Consider the following 18,786-nt stretch of genomic DNA (forward strand, 5'->3'; position numbering starts at 1 on the left):
CGCCTGCGCAGTAGGCCGCTGCCATTACAAGGCTGTGCCTCGCTCCTCTTCCGGGTTCCTTGTGCTGTGGTTGGGCTCAGCGCTCGGTGCCACCGGCTGCCAACCAATCACAGAGCGTCCTGCAGGTAAGTGGCCCCCGCTAGTGTAGAGCCACCGTGCGGCAGCGGGGCATTGGTTTCCGGGAGTTATCACAGTGTGTATAGAAGTCAATCCGCGGCACCAGATCGATAGTAACGTGACAGCGACCTGTCATCCTCTTAGGGCTCGTTCACACCGACGTTTTCGGCGTTCCGTATACGGAACTATTCATTTCAATGGTTCCGCAAAAGAAAACGCAATGTACTCCGTATGCCTTGCGTTTCCGTCTTTCCGTTCCGTTCAAAGATAGAACATGACCTATTATTGCCCGCAAATCACGTTCCGTGGCTCCATTCAAGTCAATGGGTCCGCAAAAAAAAAAAACGGAACACGTACGGAACATATCCGTTCCGTTTTTGCAGAACCATCTATTGAAAATGTTATGCCCAGCCCAATTTTTTTCTATGTAATTACTGTATAGGCCATACGGAAAAAACGGAACGGAACCGGAAACACTGCTGAAACAAAAAACGGAAGAACGGCCCACAAAACGCTGAAAAAGCCATACGGTCGTGTGAACGAGCCCTTACTGGGACACAGAATCCGATGGTGCTCAGTGCGCAGATAGAGGCCCCGCGGGGGAGTTGTTCATTTAACACGAATTGACCGCGTAATTAGTGATAACATTTGTTCACATGGTGTTTTGTATCTGCACCTGAGCGCGCTGTCACTAATTATACATAAGGGGTGTTCTCATCGCAGACAATGGGGCATATCGCTAGGACATGCCCCCATTGTCTGACCGCTGCGGGTCCGGACCTACAATGAGAACGGAGCGGGGAAATGAACGGAGGGCGCACTGCGATTGTGCAGCCGCTGAAAATACGGCTATTTCCGTCAGCCCCATAGAAATGAATGGGAGCATCAGCTGCGCGTGCGCCCCCATTCACTTCTATGTGAGCAGCGCTTGGTGGTGGACGGACTCCGGACCCCGCCCAGTGGTGGGACCCGCACCTATCGGACAATGGGGGCATAGCCTAGCGGTATGCCCCCATTGTCTGTGATGGGAAAACCCCTTTAATATTGACACAAGTATATATTATGAAACGCAGAAGTGATGCGTACATTTTATGTTTTTTTTTGTATGTATAATAGTTTTTTTTACAATTTTATATAATTATGTTAATTGACCGATTCCCCTGCGGGGCCCCTGTCTGTGCGCTGAGCGCCATCCGATTGTGTCATTATATATAGATCTTTCTATCTCCCGCCTTTCTCTTCCTGCTGAGATCCAGACAATATTCTAGTCAGGAGGGGCCCCACTTTCCATACAGCTGGGGGCCCATGTTACTGGCGGGTGGTTCTCCCACATCCTCGCTGTGCCTGCGTTTCACATCTGTGTCCGATCCTCGTTTTTGTCGGATTGCGCAGAGGCTCATTCATTTCTTTGAGTCCATAGGAAAAATGGATAGCGCATGCGGACCACGGACCCACTGAATTCAGTGGATGTGCAGAAAAAAAAACGGATGCAACACGGACGTCGCGCAGACTTCATTTGTATTTTGCGTGTCCGTGTTTAGCGGACTGCAACCATCCTACAGCTGTGTGAGCGCACCCATAACCAGATTTATGGCCTAAATGACGGCTGAAATCTACGGCAGCTACAAGTTTGAGTAGATTTTGGTCACAGACTGCCGAAGGGGGCGCAGCAGACGCCAGCCTTGATAAATGAAGGGCTTTGGGCGTGGCTTGGTACAAATGGCGAGAAGACCGTAAACTTTGGCCGCCATTTGCACACCAAAGGGTTCGTTCGGCAATCATTGTGGTTGCCATATGCTGCTGTGGCACGCAGACTGCCACCGAGGCCTGGTGTCATCCGGAAAAACGGATCCGGCATTTATTTATTTTTTGCGGTCTGAGTATGCGCAGACCGCAATGCCGGATCCGTTTTGCCGGAACACTCTGGATTTCAATGGCAAGTGTTCGGGAATTTTGGACGGAGATAAAACCGCAGCATGCACCTCACATTAAAGGGCTTGTCACCCCACTAAAGTGATATTTTTTTTTTGGGCTGGTGAAATTAGTTATATTGCGATATATGACAATATAATTGTGTTACTTACTTTGATCCAGCAGTTTCTTCAAAAAACGAAGTTTTATCATATGTAAATTCGGTCTCTAACAGCAAGTAGGGCGTCTACTTGCTGGTAGCTGCTGCAGAAATCCGCCCCCTCGTCGTGTTGATTGACAGGGCCAGCCGGGATCTCCTCCTCCGGCCAGCCCTGTCGGCATTTCAAAAATCGCGCGCCTCTGTTGATTCGGCGCAGGCGCTCTGAGATGAGGAGGCTCGTCTCCTCAGCACTCCCTCAGTGCGCCTGCGCCGATGACGTCTTCTATTTCGGTGATGTCATCGGCGCAGGCGCACTGAGGGAGTGCTGAGGAGACGAGCCTCCTCATCTCAGAGCGCCTGCGCCGAATCAACAGCGCGCGATTTTTGAAATGCCGACAGGGCTGGCCGGAGGAGGAGATCCCGGCTGGCCCTGTCAATCAACACGACGAGGGGGCGGATTTCTGCAGCAGCTACCAGCAAGTAGACGCCCTACTTGCTGTTAGAGACCGAATTTACATATGATAAAACTTCGTTTTTTGAAGAAACTGCTGGATCAAAGTAAGTGACACAATTATATTGTCATATATCGCAATATAACTAATTTCACCAGCCCAAAAAAAAAATATCACTTTAGTGGGGTGACAGAAGCCCTTTAACTCCATGTTACCTATTGTATGAGGAGGTACCTGATGGGGGTCACTATTAGGGCTCATGCACGCAAACTTATGCCTGTATTGCGGTACGCAATATACGGGCACCAGCCGTGCACGCACCGTTTCACTTGAATGGTTCCGCAATCCGGAAGATACAGAGTGGAAGGCCACGGAAACACTACAGAGAGCTTCCGTGGGGTTTCTCTTCGTGCCTCCGTACATCCTCTATTCTTTTGCGGTGCGGACGGATCGTGGACCCGTTCCATTTGAATGGTTCTGCGTCCGTCAGCACCGGCCACATGGACAGTGCTCGTGCATTGGGGACCACAATTTATGGACCCCAATGCACGGCACGGGCGGCGCACGTTCGTGTGCATGAGCCCTAAAGGTGAGGTATTAAAGTAGTAACCTCATAGTTTCAAACAATGGCAGCTCTGGGGTTACTTCGCAGGGTTCCTCTGTGCTGCTGATCATGGCAGGGGCCGTGCTTCCTCCTCCAATGTGCTGATGAGGACGTTTCGGTAATGTAGCCGCGACGGGATAACCAGGCCGCAAACCTCAGAAGGGAACTCGGCAGCACTGTCATTATCTGGAGGCACGCAGCAGCACAGAGTATTTCAGGAGAGCGGTGGGTGTGGTGCCATGCTTTCTGATGATATACTGACTGTCACCTCTTCCCTTCACATTTGCCGCCTCCACAGCTAGGCCGAGGTGTGTGACTGGACGAGTGGATGATGGGCATTACCCAGACTCGAGTTCTTACCACGACCGCCGTCGCCGCCGCCCTCGGAAGGTTCGCTCATTACATTACACATGGCTGCCATCTATGTTGTATGCACTGAACATGAGAGTACGTGTATGAGTTACATTATACGGTCACGTACTGGTCTGGGTTGGTTGCCATTAGTGTCCACAGTATTAGAGACTTGTATCCCCCCTGCTGTGTCAGTCTTAACTGCATGCTGCATTCTATTCGTCCACCAGATAGCTGCAGGTCCCTTCCAGACAGTGATGTTTGTTCAGTTGCGTTTCCGGGACGTAACCCCTCTGATGTTTCTTTTTCTAACAGTATATTGCTGTCTCGCTGGTTCCGCAGCCGCCCGCCAGCAATGGTGGCTCACGTCAAAGCGCTGACCTCCCCTTACCCCGGCTCCAAGGTGGAGAGGTGGCCAGTCCCTGAAGAGAAGGTCAGCTGGTCAGTCAATTGGCCGGAGTATCAGCCCGTGGAATACACCGCCCCTTCTGTCCTTGCCCAGCCGCCCTGGGCCGACCCTCCGCAGAGGTGAGTGACGCCCCCCAAAAACCCGCCAGAGCGGTTTGTCTAGTTCAGTTTACCATTGTCTGACAGGGCGCGGCACGTGATGGTTTTGACAGCAGAATTTCAGCTTGACATTTTTGCAGATTTTTTGCAAAATTTTGCCGGCTTAGGCTACTTTCACACTAGCGTTCGATCGGATCCGTTCTGAACGGATCCGATCATAATAATGCAGACGGAGGCTCCGTTCAGAACGGATCCGTCTGCATTATATTAGCATATAACAGCTAAGTGTGAAAGTAGCCTGCGCGGATCCGTCCAGACTTTCAATGTAAAGTCAATGGGGGACGGATCCGCATGAAGATTGAGCCATATTGTGGCATCTTCATACGGATCCGTCCCCATTGACTTACATTGTAAGTCTGGACGGATCCGCACGCCTCCGCACGGCCAGGCGGACACCCGAACGCTGCAAGCAGCGTTCAGCTGTCCGCCTGTCCGTGCGGAGGCGAGCGGAGGCTGAACGCCGCCAGACTGATGCAGTCTGAGCGGATCCGCTCCATTCAGACTGCATCAGGGCTGGACGGCTGCGTTCGGGTCCGCTCGTGAGCTCCTTCAAACGGAGCTTACGAGCGGACCGACGAACGCTAGTGTGAAAGTAGCCTTAGAGTGATTCAGAATCTGCTGCGCAGGCCGTTCTGCGTGGATTGTTACACTGCAGGCGCTACAGCCCTACCATTCCACAAAATGCGGTCTCCGTGTTTTGTGGACTGCAAACCACCCAGTGGTCATGCAGGTGAGCCCTATGGGTGTAGCGACGTGTCTTTATTTGCACGTACAAGTCTTGTAAATATCCGCATGGCGCCATTCGTGTCTTGCTTTATGGGGCCCTCTAGTGGAGGAATGCAGAACACACCCAGAAGGTAGATCCTAATGGTAGTAGATGACAGAGCGCCAGATCTCCGAAAACTGCCCGACATCTACAGAAGGGTCCCTATTGTAGAAAGTAACTCTACTAAACTACTGCATGAGTTCCATCAGGTCTTATACTCCAGTCACAACCAGAGCTGCAGTCAGTGACCAGAGTATATGATCTCAATGTAATTTGCAGCTCTGAAGGCTTCTGCCCACAATACAACGCGCTCGATGGAAAAGTGGAGAGAGCCAGTTTTGAAGGGTCATATGAAGTGATAAACGGATCCCCGAGGTGAGTGTGGAAGACGTAGTCGGGGTCTGGTGCGCGGGTTTCTATCACCTCTGACCCAAACCATTCTCTTCAATTCACAGAAACCCCTCGGGGCGGACAGGAGTAATAGGAAGAGGATTACTAGGCCGATGGGGGCCTAACCATGCAGCAGACCCAATCATCACAAGGTGAGCACTACTACTCCCCTCATGCGCCGGGCAGAATTATGCCAGAACCGGTCTCACATCATCTGCCCTCTACAGGTGGAAACGCGATGCTGCAGGAGGGAAGGTGGTGCACCCCGACTCCGGGAACCCCTGGTTACAGTTTGTAGCTATACAGAGGAAGGACTGTGGGCAGTGGGCCATCCCCGGGGTGAGTCCGAAAAATATATATATTATTTTTTTTTTACATTTTCAAATTCTAACCCCAACTTTGTTATTTTTTTTAAAGTTACGTCTTTGGAGCTGTGAGGGCTAATTATTTGTGGAGTGGTCTGTAGTTTTCATTGATACCATTTTGGGGCATGGATAATTTTTTTGATCGTTTTTTATTCAATTTTTGGGGGGAGGGGAAGAGACTGAAAAACTGAATCGGCCATTTTTATTTTTATTTTTTGTTATGCCGTTCGCATGGGATAAATACATTTATTTTTTAATAGTTTGGGCATTTTGGGATGTGGCGATGAGTAGGAGGTTTATTTTTTTTAATTTTAATATTGCTGAAAGGGTGTTGATTATAATAAAAAAAATATTATATATAGCTATAGCGCAACCATCCATTTTAACGAAACTTGGTATACACATCCCTTGCTACCTGGAAAAAAATCTTGGGGGGTCTCGGCTCTCTAGGACAAACCGATCCTGACATATTCCCCAAAAATGACCTGCATTAACCAATACAAGCCTGCAAGTCTTTCTCTTCTTATCCCAACTGCCACACACACGGTCACATGACCCTTCTCAGCCAATAGAAGCTCGCAGGCCCTACTCCAGGTTGCCATAACAATAAAGCATTAACAGCCAGGGTTGAGAACTACATCAGCCTATCACAAGAAGGCTAGGCCACTGTGAAAGCCACCGTTAAAGGGGCGGCCACTGTGAAAGCCACCGTTAAAGGGGCGGCCACTGTGAAAGCCACCGTTAAAGGGGCGGCCACTGTGAAAGCCACCGTTAAAGGGGCGGCCACTGTGAAAGCCACCGTTAAAGGGGCGGCCACTGTGAAATCCACCGTTAAAGGGGCGGCCACTGTGAAATCCACCGTTAAAGGGGCGGCCACTGTGAAAGCCACCGTTAAAGGGGCGGCCACTGTGAAAGCCACCGTTAAAGGGGCGGCCACTGTGAAAGCCACCGTTAAAGGGGCGGCCACTGTGAAAGCCACCGTTAAAGGGGCGGCCACTGTGAAAGCCACCGTTATATATGGAAGAATGTCGCACTAGAGTGACCAGGAACCAACGTGAGGTGCACCCACTACCAGATCACCAAATCTGAAAAGGGGTGTAATAAATAAGTAAAAAAAAAGTGGGGCACTCTCTATAGCAATGGGAACAGTGGATATTTGTACAGAAGTTTTTATTGATAATTTAAAATGCCCGTTTCAGTGTTAATATTCAATTATTCAGTGTTAATTGCGTATATATAGCAGCATATTCATTTTACCATTTCATGCTAAAACACCATTGTGAAAAAATAAGGATAAAACGCCATTAGCATTCAACAAGAAAGTCACTCCATAAAATCGATGGAAACTTGCTTACAAAAATATCTGAAAGTTCCTTTAAAAGTTCTGAGTGTCCACAACTATTAACAATATTCCAGTCTCGATTATTCGTACTCAGATCTTAATTTCGATTATTAGTGGTTATACACAGAGCGGCGTCCCGCTCCTTAGCCTGATACAATATATAGATAGATGGAGATGAAAGAAGGCCAGCAGCACACACCAAGGATGTCAAAAAACGTGCAGTCTATTCACCCAATGTCAATAGCAGCGACGTTTCAACCGCTATATCTCTATCTCTATATTGCGATTATCTAGTCAACCAATCACATGGCAGTGGCTTCGATGCATGTAGGGTTGTGGTCCTGGTCAAGACAATCTCCTGAACTCCAAACTGAATGTCAGAATGGGAAAGAAAGGTGGCCTACAACAGCAGAAGACCCCACCGGGTACCACTCATCTCCACTACAAATAGGAAAAAGAGGCTACAATTTGCACGAGCTCACCAAAATTGGACTGTTGAAGACGGGAAAAATGTTGCCTGGTCTGATGAGTCTCGATTTCTGTTGAGACATTCAAATGGTAGAGTCCGAATTTGGCGTAAACAGAATGAGAACATGTATCCATCCTGCCTTGTTACCACTGTGCAGGCTGGTGATGGAGGTGTAATGGTGTGGGGGATGTTTTCTGGGCACACTTTAGCCCCCTTAGTGCCAATTGGCCATTGTTTAAATGCCACGGGCTACCTGAGCATTGTTTCTGACCATGTCCATCCCTTCATGACCACCATGTACCCATCCTCTGATGGCTACTTCCAGCAGGATAATGCACCATGTCACAAAGCTCCAATCATTTCACATTGGTTTCTTGAACATGACAATGAGGTCACTGCACTAAAATGGCCCCACAGTCACCAGATCTCAACCCAATAGAGCATCTTTGGGATGTGGTGGAACGGGAGCTTCGTGCCCTGGATGTGCATCCCTCAAATCTCCATCAACTGCAAGATGCTATCCTATCAATATGGGCCAACATTTCTAAAGAATGCTATCAGCACCTTGTGGGATCAATGCCACGTAGAATTAAGGCAGTTCTGAAGGCAAAAGGGGGTCCAACACCGTATTAGTATGGTGTTCCTAATAATTCTTTAGGTGAGTGTATGTGTGTGCAGTCCTGCATTGGAATAGGCCTGGTGGCCTTGTATAGGCTCCGACCTATTACTTCTCAGCCACAGGAAGGCTTTCTGGCCTTTGGGTTTTCCATGCTTGGATGCTGTGGTTACACTTGACCATGGCATCTGAGAGGTTAAATGTTGGCGTTACCCCTGATCACAGACATCAGCCCTCGGTGTCTATTGTGTGAAATGGCAAGCACCCGGCGGTTATGGCGTTTGCTCCACTTCAGAGCCGGCGCCATCTTTAAAGAGAAGACACCTGCCTTACGTGTACAGCAGACATGGTCTGGGGGTTAAAGTGGTCGTCCCATCCCAACAACTTTTCTCCTGCCCAGAGGAGGAAAATTGTCTAATCAGCCGGGGTCTGACTGCTGGGGCCCCTGCCGGTAATAAGAACTGGGGGCCTGTTCCCCGGTTTGAATGGAGCAGCAAACCGGCCTCTGCACGTCCACTCCATCCAGCTCTGCGGAGCTGCTGGAGACATGTCCAAGCGCTCAGCTATCTCCAGCAGCACGCTTGCGTGTCCAGCGCTTCATTCAAATAGGGAACGAGTCCCCGTTCCTTCAGTGGGCGGATTCATCGGGCAGCCTCTTAACATGGGGCAGCCTCTTAACATGGGGCAGCCTCTTAACATGGGGCAGCCTCTTAACATGGGGCAGCCTCTTAACATGGGGCAGCCTCTTAACATGGGGCAGCCTCTTAACATGGGGCAGCCTCTTAACATGGGGCAGCCTCTTAACATGGGGCAGCCTCTTAACATGGGGCAGCCTCTTAACATGGGGCAGCCTCTTAACATGGGGCAGCCTCTTAACATAGTGATTTATTGAGTCCGTTCCCTTTAAATACAGTCTTGGCAAAGAAGTCGCCCCTAATTGTGTAATATTCCATCATTGGAGCGTTGCCCGTAGCGTAATGACAGATGATGTAACGGTGATAAATCTACTGATAACTCGAAGCCACCCTGTAAATGAACCCCACATCTTATTCCTAGGAAATCCTTAGTTCACAGACGAGATAGAACCTGTGCGCGGAGGCGGCCATGATCTCAGGAAAGAACTGGAAACGCAGGACTGCAATATATTATCTATAAAGCAGAATCTAGACTGAAGTAAAGGTCCGGAAATAATGTGCAATGGCTTATACGGCTCGAAAACGGGGAGGACCCTGTAATGCAGAACAATCCAAAAGCCGGATTGGGCCGGTGACCACTGCTGTCCCAGACCCTAAAACAGAACGTCATTTATTGGTTTAACATTAATAGGAAAAAGTGAGCAAACTGAAAGATAGGGGCTATATTCCAATGGTATAACCGGGGGGGGGGCACTGCCTTTCCTTGGGCCCACTTGCTCTTCTAGCTGATGTGTTGTCAGTACCCCACTGTATTCAGCCTGTTGTACAGTGATTCTAGGGAGCAATCCCTGTCCTCGCTGAGTACATATGACCTGGAGTACCGTATTACATCTGGCACATTACTAGTCCATAGAGTTCAGAGTCTAAAACCGAACAACTGCCCCCCAACATGTTTGGCCAGCTAACCTGTCTTCATCGGGGGATTTAGACTCTGAAACCTCTATGGACAGTGCTAGTAATGTGCCAGATGTAATACAGTACTCCAAGAGTACTGGGACAAGAGTGGTCACCAGCCCAATCAGGCTTTTGGATTGTTATATAATAGTTTATACTATAATACTGCCCCTATGTACAAGACTATAACTACTATAATACTGCTCCTATGTACAACAATATAACTACTATAATACTGCTCCTATGTACAATAATATAACTGCTATAATACTGCTCCTATGTACAATAATATAACTGCTATAATACTGCTATGTACAAGAATATAACTACTATAATACTGCTCCTATGTACAAGACTATAACTACTATAATACTGCTCCTATGTACAACAATATAACTGCTATAATACTGCTCCTATGTACAACAATATAACTACTATAATACTGCTCCTATGTACAACAATATAACTACTATAATACTGCTCCTATGTACAAGAATATAACTACTATAATACTGCTCCTATGTACAAGAATATAACTACTATAATACTGCTCCTATGTACAACAATATAACTACTATAATACTGCCTCCTATGTGCAAGAATATAACTACTATAGTACTGCTCCTATGTACAAGACTATAACTGCTATAATACTGCTCCTATGTACAGGAATATAACTACTATAATACTGCGTCCTATGTACAGGAATATAACTACTATAATACTGCGTCCTATGTACAAGAATATAACTACTATAATACTGCCTCCTATGTACAAGAATATAACTACTATAATACTGCCTCCTGTGTACAAGAATATAACTACTATAATACTGCTCCTGTGTACAAGAATATAACTACCATAATACTGCTCCTATGTACAAGAATATATCTACTATAATACTGCTCCTATGTACAAGAATATAACTACTATAGGGGGCGGAGCCTGGCCACGCTGCTGAATGGCCGCACGAGCTTGAGCTCCTCCAGCATTCCGGCTCATTTACCCTATAAAAGCATAGATTTTACCTGATTATGGGGAAACCTGGCAAAGAGAAGACAAGAGGAAGCTCAGAGTCTACCCCGCAGCGCTCCAGACAGCCTGAAATGGAGAAATTTCTCCGGAAAACGCCGAGAGTTGCCGCGCAGAAAGGCGCCAATATGGCGGCGTCTATTGCACAGGACTCTGATGCAGGAGAGCTATCCGATGCGGGCAGCGGCTCCGATACTTCAGACAGGAGGCCCAGAGATCCGCCTCTGTCGGAGCGGACCCTTCGTCGGGTCCTTGAATCGGCCCTTACCCCTCTTAAGCAGGACTTGGCGGACATCAAGGACGATATGAAGCACTTAGGCCAGAGAGTGGTCACGCTGGAGGGTACGCAGGACGCCATTTTAACCTATGAAGGTAAAGCGTCAGCAGTGCTAGCGTCCCATAAAGCCCTACTAAATGAGGCCTTCCTGAAATTGGAGGACCAGGAGAACCGGAGTCGCCGGCGCAACATACGCATACGCGGCCTACCTGAATCGATTGCAGCAGAGGCCTTACCGACTGTGGCGTGTGAGTTGTTCTCCTCCATGCTGGGGCCAGATAGAGCGGCAGGGATCGTGGTGGAACGCATACACAGGGCGCTGCGCCCTAGGCCTAAACCACAAGAGCCACCACGTGACGTGATTTGCGGCCTATTGAGCTATATTGATACCGCAGCCCTCTTAAAAAGGCAACGTGAGATGGAGGTGTTGGAGTACGAAAACGCCCAGCTACAGATGTTCCAGGATCTGGCGCCATCCACCCTGGCTAAGCGACGCCTATTCAAGCCTCTCCTAGAAGTTCTTAGGAAGACATCGACTCCGTTCCGGTGGCTTTATCCGTTTGGACTGGCTGTCTCCAGGAATGGGAAGCTGCTTACAGTACGGTCACCTGCGGACCTGGAATCAGTTTGGAGATCCCTGGATGTCCCTCCGGTGGAGATTCCCTCGTGGCTACCAGCCGACCAAGATGGCCCCTTACCTGCTCCGCCGCGGGTGTCTCCTTGGCAGACGGCCTCCGCAAGCAAGTCGGATCGCATGAGTCGCAGCAAGATGGACAGGGCCCTTACTTGAGCCCAGACCAAGGTGCCGTTGTTTATTTTTGCCTGTTAGCAAAGGCTGCCGTTTACGTGCCTTGCCTTCTGTTCATATGTGAGAGATGACTGTCTCCCGGCTTCACAGCCTAGTGTTTACATGGAAGGTTGAGGCCTTCTTTTTGGTTCGCTTTGCTTTTCACAAAGTATGATGTTTTTGGGCCTAGAGTTTTTACAACAAATCACGTTTTAATCGGGACTCTTTTCTCATGTTTTGGGACTATGCCTCTCAGTGGGCATTTTTTCTTTCCCCCCCAACTGCAGGGGAATGGCCGGATCGTTTCCGGTGCTGGAAGTATTTTATGTTTTTGGTCTCTGTTTTTGTAGTAGACCTAGAGGTGTCTCACTTGCCCCCTCGCCACTCCAACCCTGTCTTGGATGGTGATAGGTGAACACCTACCTTTCCTTTAGATGTATATTGCATCTGAGCTGGTTTTTTACCGGCCCACTATGTTGTTGGTTATCTTCCTTAATTTATTTTATTTTACATGTTTTCCCTTTTCCTCCTTCCCTCATCCTGCTCGTATATGCTATACTCTGTTAGACATTTCTATGGGTAATTTGTGCTTTCTCTGCCTAATACGGATTGTATCATGTCATCAATTGTAGTCGCCTCCCTGAATGCGCACGGGCTGAACGAGCCATGCAAAAGGTCTCACACCATATCCCTTCTTCTGAAGGATAGGGTCTCGGTGGTCTTCCTCCAGGAGACGCATTTTAGAACGAATAAAATCCCTCGGCTTCCTCCTAAGAGGTTTGCTCAGTGGTTCCATAGTACGCATGATTCCGCTAGTAGAGGAGTTAGTATAGCTATACACAAAAACCTCCCCTTTAAACATGCAGATACTTCAGCGGACCCTGAGGGCAGGTACATTTTTGTAAAGGGTGTAATTGGTGACTCGCCGGTTACATTCGCCAATCTCTATGCGCCTAATAGAGGCCAAGTACCATGGCTCGTTCAGACCCTGGCCTCCTTATCTGCTTTCACTGATGGGTTGTTGGTTCTGGGGGGCGACTTCAATGTGGCTCTAGAACCAGCTGTTGACACATCGTTGGGGAGACCGTCTGTGTCCTACAGGCTCTTGAGAAGGCTTAAATCTTCCCTACGGAAATTGAAGGTCCTTGATGTTTGGCGTACTATGAACCCTAATGGCCGTGATTATACCTTTTATTCACATGCTAAGATGTCATTCCATAGGTTAGATTATCTGTTCCTGTCTGGCTCACATATACGCAATGTCTCTGAGGCCCGGATTGGTAGCATCACGTTGTCCGACCATGCGCCTGTTATCATTAATTTCTCCCTGTCCGGATCAAAGAGAAAGGAGCGCATTTGGCGTCTGAACGACACCCTGATTTTGGATCCTTCCCACGCTCGCAAAATCAGGGCCTCGCTTTCTGAGTTTTTTGTGCTTAATGACACAACGGAGTCGCCTCCTTCCCCTTCCACTTTATGGGAGACACATAAGGTAGTTATACGGGGGGAACTAATAGCGTTAGGGGCTTATGTGAAAAAGCGAAGGACACAGGCCTTGGATGCTTTACTTGCGAAAATTGCTCGCCTGGAATCCTCTCACAAGGAATCCCAGGCTAAGGCCATTCTGACGGAACTCACTGAGGCTAGGGTACATTTGAAAAATCTTTTAAATGTCACCTCTGCTAAGCTGATCCTACGCTCCCGATTTAAAGCCTATGCACATGGGGATAGAGGAAACAGACTGATGTCGGCGATTGCTAAGAAGCAGTTCTCTGACTCCTTTGTTTCCTCTATTAAGGACCCCAAAGGCAAAGTACATAAATCCACCCCAGATATAGCTAAGGCCTTCTGTACTTTCTATGAGGCGCTCTACAACCTGCCCCCCCCAGAGGGCGCTGCTGCTACTGATATTTCTGAAGCCACAAATAAATTCCTGCAGAATTTAGACCTCCCCTCCATATCCTCTCTAAAGGCATCTCAGCTAACTAGGCCTGTTACCGATTCAGAGATTCATAAGGTTCTCATGTCCATCCCCTCAGGCAAGAGCCCGGGCCCGGATGGGTTTTCTATTGCTTACTTTAAGTCCTTTAAAGATGTTTTAATCCCTCGTTTCAGGGACCTGTGCAACCACCTCCTCACTGGGGGCTCTTTGGCTCCCCACTCCTTGATGGCGCATATTACGATCTTGCATAAGGAGAATAAGGATCCGACATGCTGCAGCAACTACAGGCCGATCTCTTTGCTTAATTGTGATGTGAAGTGGTGGGCGAAGATCTTAGCGACTAGGCTCCAGGATGTGTTACCCGACATCGTTCATGAAGACCAGGTGGGTTTTGTCCATGGCAGACAGGGGTCTGAGAACACCATAAGGCTTCTTCATCTTGTCAACTGGGCCAAACGATCAGCTAAGCCCTTGGTGTTGGTGAGCACGGATGCGGAGAAGGCCTTCGACAGGGTCAGTTGGCACTTTATGTCCGAGGCCCTGTCGAGGTTCGGTTTACCGGACCAATTTATTAAAGCTATCTATACGTTATACTCGGCCCCCTCTGCCATGGTCAAAGTGAATGGTACACTGTCGCCGCCATTTCGCATCACTAATGGGACAAGGCAGGGGTGTCCCTTATCCCCTGCATTGTTCGTGCTGGTGATGGAGACCCTACTTTGTAAGATTCGGTTGGACCCAGAGATTGAGGGTCTACGTATCGGTTCCTGTACTCACGTTGCTGCAGCATTCGCGGATGACCTTTTAGCCATGACATCGAACCCCAGGGAGGCCTTGCCCAGGTTGCTGAATGTATTTGAGGATTTTGGGTTCGTTTCGAATTTTAAAATTAATTATGGGAAGTCCATGGCTCTCAATATATCATGTCCACAAACGGTGATCACTGCTCTTAAACGTGCAGCTCCTTTTTCTTGGGCCTCTAGAGACATTGTGTATTTGGGGACGCATATTTCAGCTAATGTTCAGGATCTCATTTCCCTTAACTTTATGCCGCTCCTGCAGAATGTTCGCTCACATTTACAGAACCTGAAACTCCCGTTTGTTTCCTGGGTGGGCCGTAAAAACTACATAAAGACCTTTATTCTCCCCAAATTTTTATACTTGCTGCAATCCCTCCCCATTTGGCTCCCGAATTCATACTTTACTGAAGTCCGCAGGGTGTTCACACGCTTCCTATGGAATGGCAAATCGCCACGTATTGCCTACTCTGTGCTTACTAGGGATAAGAAATTCGGGGGTTTTGGGATGCCAGATGTCAAGCTTTACTACACTGCTGTGCAGCTGGGTAGATGTGTTAATATTATGTCTCGCCAGTCCAATTCCCTTTGTTCTCGTCTTGAAAATGCTCTTTTGACTGACCAGGAACTGTTAGCCATGTGGGGTATAAGGCCTGTTTCAGCTAATCATTGTTATACGTCCCCGGTTTGGAAGGGCATGCTGGTGGAGTGGTCTAAAATGATCCAATCCCGTACTTTTAGCTTCCCGAACGCTTGTATGCCGCTTAGACTTCTTCAATGTCACCTACACCCTGCCGTGTCGCGCCCCTCCGGGATTTGGTCTAGGCTCGCTGACACTGCTCTGCGGGATGTCCTTCTCCCGGACGGTAGCTGGCACTGGGATTCAGTAATGGACCTCCCTGAGGTCAAAGCTGCACCCTTTTTCCATCTAGCGAACTTCCAGAGGGATACCAAACTCTGTGTTGGACTCTTCTCTGGTAGTGGCTCCCCCTCCTGGCTGGAAAAGAAGGTTTTGACTACTAAGCCTTCTATTCGGCCGTTATCCCAGATGTATAAAGAATTGCTCTCCTCCCTGCCCCCGGAGCTTCGTTTCATGGCGTCATGGGAACGTGAACTCTCCATAGCCTTCACGGACCCAGAGAGGGCGTTTATTCTGGCTCATTCGCACGGTTTCAGTCGCTGTGTGAGAATCCAGGAGAACTCATTTAAACTTCTCTGCAGGTGGTACAAAACACCTGAATTTTTGCATAAGCTGAACCCGGAGGTCTCCGAAAAATGTTGGAGATGCGGCACAGACACTGGATCTCTGTCGCATGTTTGGTGGTTCTGTCTTAAGATCCGGCCGTTCTGGAGCGCGATTGAGGCTCTAATCAACCAGATATGTGATACTGAGATATCACTAGATGTTAAGCTCATTCTATTATGGTGCCCCAACAAGTCCCTTACACCCACCAAGCATGACCTTCCAACGATGTTGCTCACAGCGGCTAGGTTGATCATACCCTTTTTGTGGAAGAACGATTCCCCGCCGACTGTCCTTATGTGGTCTGAGAAGGTGGACCAGATCTACCGTTTTGAGGAGCTAGCGCATTGGGAGACTAACTCTCGCTCTCGCTTCTTGAAATTGTGGTCTCCATGGAAAGTCTACAGAAACTTTACTTGATAGAGCAGATGTGTATCCCTTCCTTGTTTCCCTCCCCTCCCTCCCCTCCTGATGTCCTCTTTCCCCCCTTTTTCTCTTTTCTTTGATTTCTTTGTATGATTAATGTCAATAACAGCTGGTACTGTTTGCACTTGACATGTATGCTGGATGTATATCTTGTATCCTATTGCCATCATTGTACTGTCATGTGTGGGCTATGGCCTTGATTTTTCTTTCAATAAAAAGAAATTTGGTTAAGAATATAACTACTATAATACTGCTCCTATGTACAAGAATATAACTAGTATAATACTGCTCCTATGTGCGAGTATATAACTACTATAATACTGCTCCTATGTACAAGAATATAACTACTATAATACTGCCTCCTATGTACAAGAATATAACTACTATAATACTGCTCCTATGTATAAGAATATAACTACTATAATACTGCTCCTATGTACAAGAATATAACTACTATAATACTGCCTCCTATGTACAGGAATATAACTACTATAATACTGCCTCCTATGTACAAGAATATAACTACTATAATACTGCTCCTATATACAAGAATATAACTACTATAATACTGCTCCTATGTACAAGAATATAACTACTATAATACTGCTCCTATGTACAAGAATATAACTACTATAATACTGCTCCTGTGTACAAGAATATAACTACTATAATACTGCTCCTATGTACAAGAATATAACTACTATAATACTGCTCCTGTGTACAAGAATATAACTACTATAATACTGCTCCTATGTACAAGAATATAACTACTATAATACTGCTCCTATGTACAAGAATATTACTACTATAATACTGCTCCTATGTACAAGAATATAACTACTATAATACTGCTCATATGTACAAGAATATAACTACTATAATACTGCCTCCTATGTACAGGAATAGAACTGCTATCCTCTGTGAATCTTCTTGCTCTTGCAGGGAATGGTGGACCCCGGGGAGCTGATGACGGCTGCGCTGTGCAGGGAGTTCTGTGAGGAGGCCCTGAACTCTTTGGAGAGGACGGGAGAAGAGCCGGACACAGAGCAGAAGATCAAGAGCATCTTCTCTCAGGATCACTTACTGGTAATGGTCCCATGGATGTTCAGTTCTGGCTGCGGCCTGTAGGGGGACCCTGAGGATGTCTGATGGTTTGTTACAATTTCATCTTTCCTAGACGGTTATCTGTAACCCAAGGAGCTCGACATGTTGGCCTGCATTGTTGCATATCTCCCCCTCTGCTCTTTGTGTGTCAGTGCTTATTGAAATTCTGGCTTGATATTCAAGCACCAGGAAGCTCAGGATGAACCGAGCTATAGTCGATAAACTATTTATGGTGGTTGATCTGTGTTGCTGATTGTACTCGCTTGTGACTTTCCAGGTATACAGGGGGTATGTGGATGACCCCCGTAACACAGATAATGCCTGGATGGAGACCCAAGCCGTCAACTACCACGATGAGACAGGTGGGTGTATGACAGTCCCCTGATAATGTAACCTGCCCCTTCCCTCTGCCCTCTGATGCCAGCCTCTGCCGTCTTCTAACAGGACACATCCTGGACACGTTGGCCTTACAAGCCGGTGACGACGCGGGCAAGGTGCAGTGGGCGGACATCAGCAGCAGCTGCAGCCTGTATGCCAACCATGCCCAGTTCATTCAGCTTGTGGCAGAGAAGAGGGGTGCCCACTGGTAGTTGCTGCTTGTGTGTATTTTCTGGTGCCCGGGCTCCAGCGAGCAGCAGTCACTGTATAAACTGTACCCAACGTGCAATTATTACAGATGTCTCCAAAAGGCGGCACAGACTGACACGACGGCAATGGATTCTCCATCTGTTCTCTGCTCAGGGAGGAGGCTCCTTTCTAACCTTTGGAATGTAATAAAGTAAAAGTTTCCGTATTGTCGTGTTCAGATTGTGTAACCGGCGCCTTGGAGACGAGACTCCACGAGAGTGTGCTGCACCCCTGATCTACCTGTGCCCCCGGTCTGCCAGCTCTGCCTCCTGCATGCACTGCCCCCTTATATACCCTCGCAATGAGTGCTGCACCCCTGATCTACCTGTGCCCCCGGTCTGCCAGCTCTGCCCCCCCTTATATACCCCCGCAATGTGTGCTGCACCCCTGATCTACCTGTGCCCCCGGTCTGCCAGCTCTGCCCCCCCTTATATACCCCTGCAATGTGTGCTGCACCCCTGATCTACTTGTGCCCCCGGTCTGCCAGCTCTGCCCCCCTTATATACCCCTGCAATGTGTGCTGCACCCCTGATCTACCTGTGCCCCCGGTCTGCCAGCTCTGCCCCCCCTTATATACCCCCGCAATGTGTGCTGCACCCCTGATCTACCTGTGCCCCCGGTCTGCCAGCTCTGCCCCCCCTTATATACCCCCGCAATGTGTGCTGCACCCCTGATCTACCTGTGCCCCCGGTCTGCCAGCTCTGCCCCCCCCCTTATATACCCCCGCAATGTGTGCTGCACCCCTGATCTACCTATGCCCCTGGTCTGCCAGCTCTGCCTCCTGCATGCACTGCCCCCCTTATATACCCCCGCAATGTGTGCTGCTCCCCTGATCTACCTATGCCCCTGGTC

The 18,786-nt window shown here is 48.4% G+C and overlaps 1 protein-coding gene across 2 annotated transcripts; it reads left to right on the plus strand.

The window, feature by feature from the left end:
- NUDT9 (nudix hydrolase 9) lies at positions 1-18,100 on the plus strand. 2 transcript variants are annotated; one of them, XM_044303960.1, is made up of 9 exons: positions 1-125; positions 3,543-3,634; positions 3,911-4,123; positions 5,208-5,303; positions 5,384-5,470; positions 5,546-5,657; positions 17,146-17,289; positions 17,585-17,669; positions 17,752-18,100. In XM_044303960.1, the coding sequence occupies exons 2-9, from the start codon at positions 3,573-3,575 to the stop codon at positions 17,895-17,897; spliced, it is 945 nt and encodes a 314-aa protein (XP_044159895.1). In that variant the 5' UTR covers positions 1-125; positions 3,543-3,572; the 3' UTR covers positions 17,898-18,100. The 2 variants fall into 2 exon arrangements, with proteins under 2 accessions (XP_044159895.1, XP_044159896.1); XM_044303961.1 differs by lacking the exon at positions 3,543-3,634 and having other exon boundaries at positions 7-125.
- Positions 18,101-18,786: the final 686 nt, after the last annotated feature.

The sequence above is a fragment of the Bufo gargarizans genome, chromosome 8, assembly GCF_014858855.1.
Source record: "Bufo gargarizans isolate SCDJY-AF-19 chromosome 8, ASM1485885v1, whole genome shotgun sequence".
In the NCBI taxonomy this organism is placed as follows: Eukaryota; Metazoa; Chordata; class Amphibia; order Anura; family Bufonidae; genus Bufo; species Bufo gargarizans.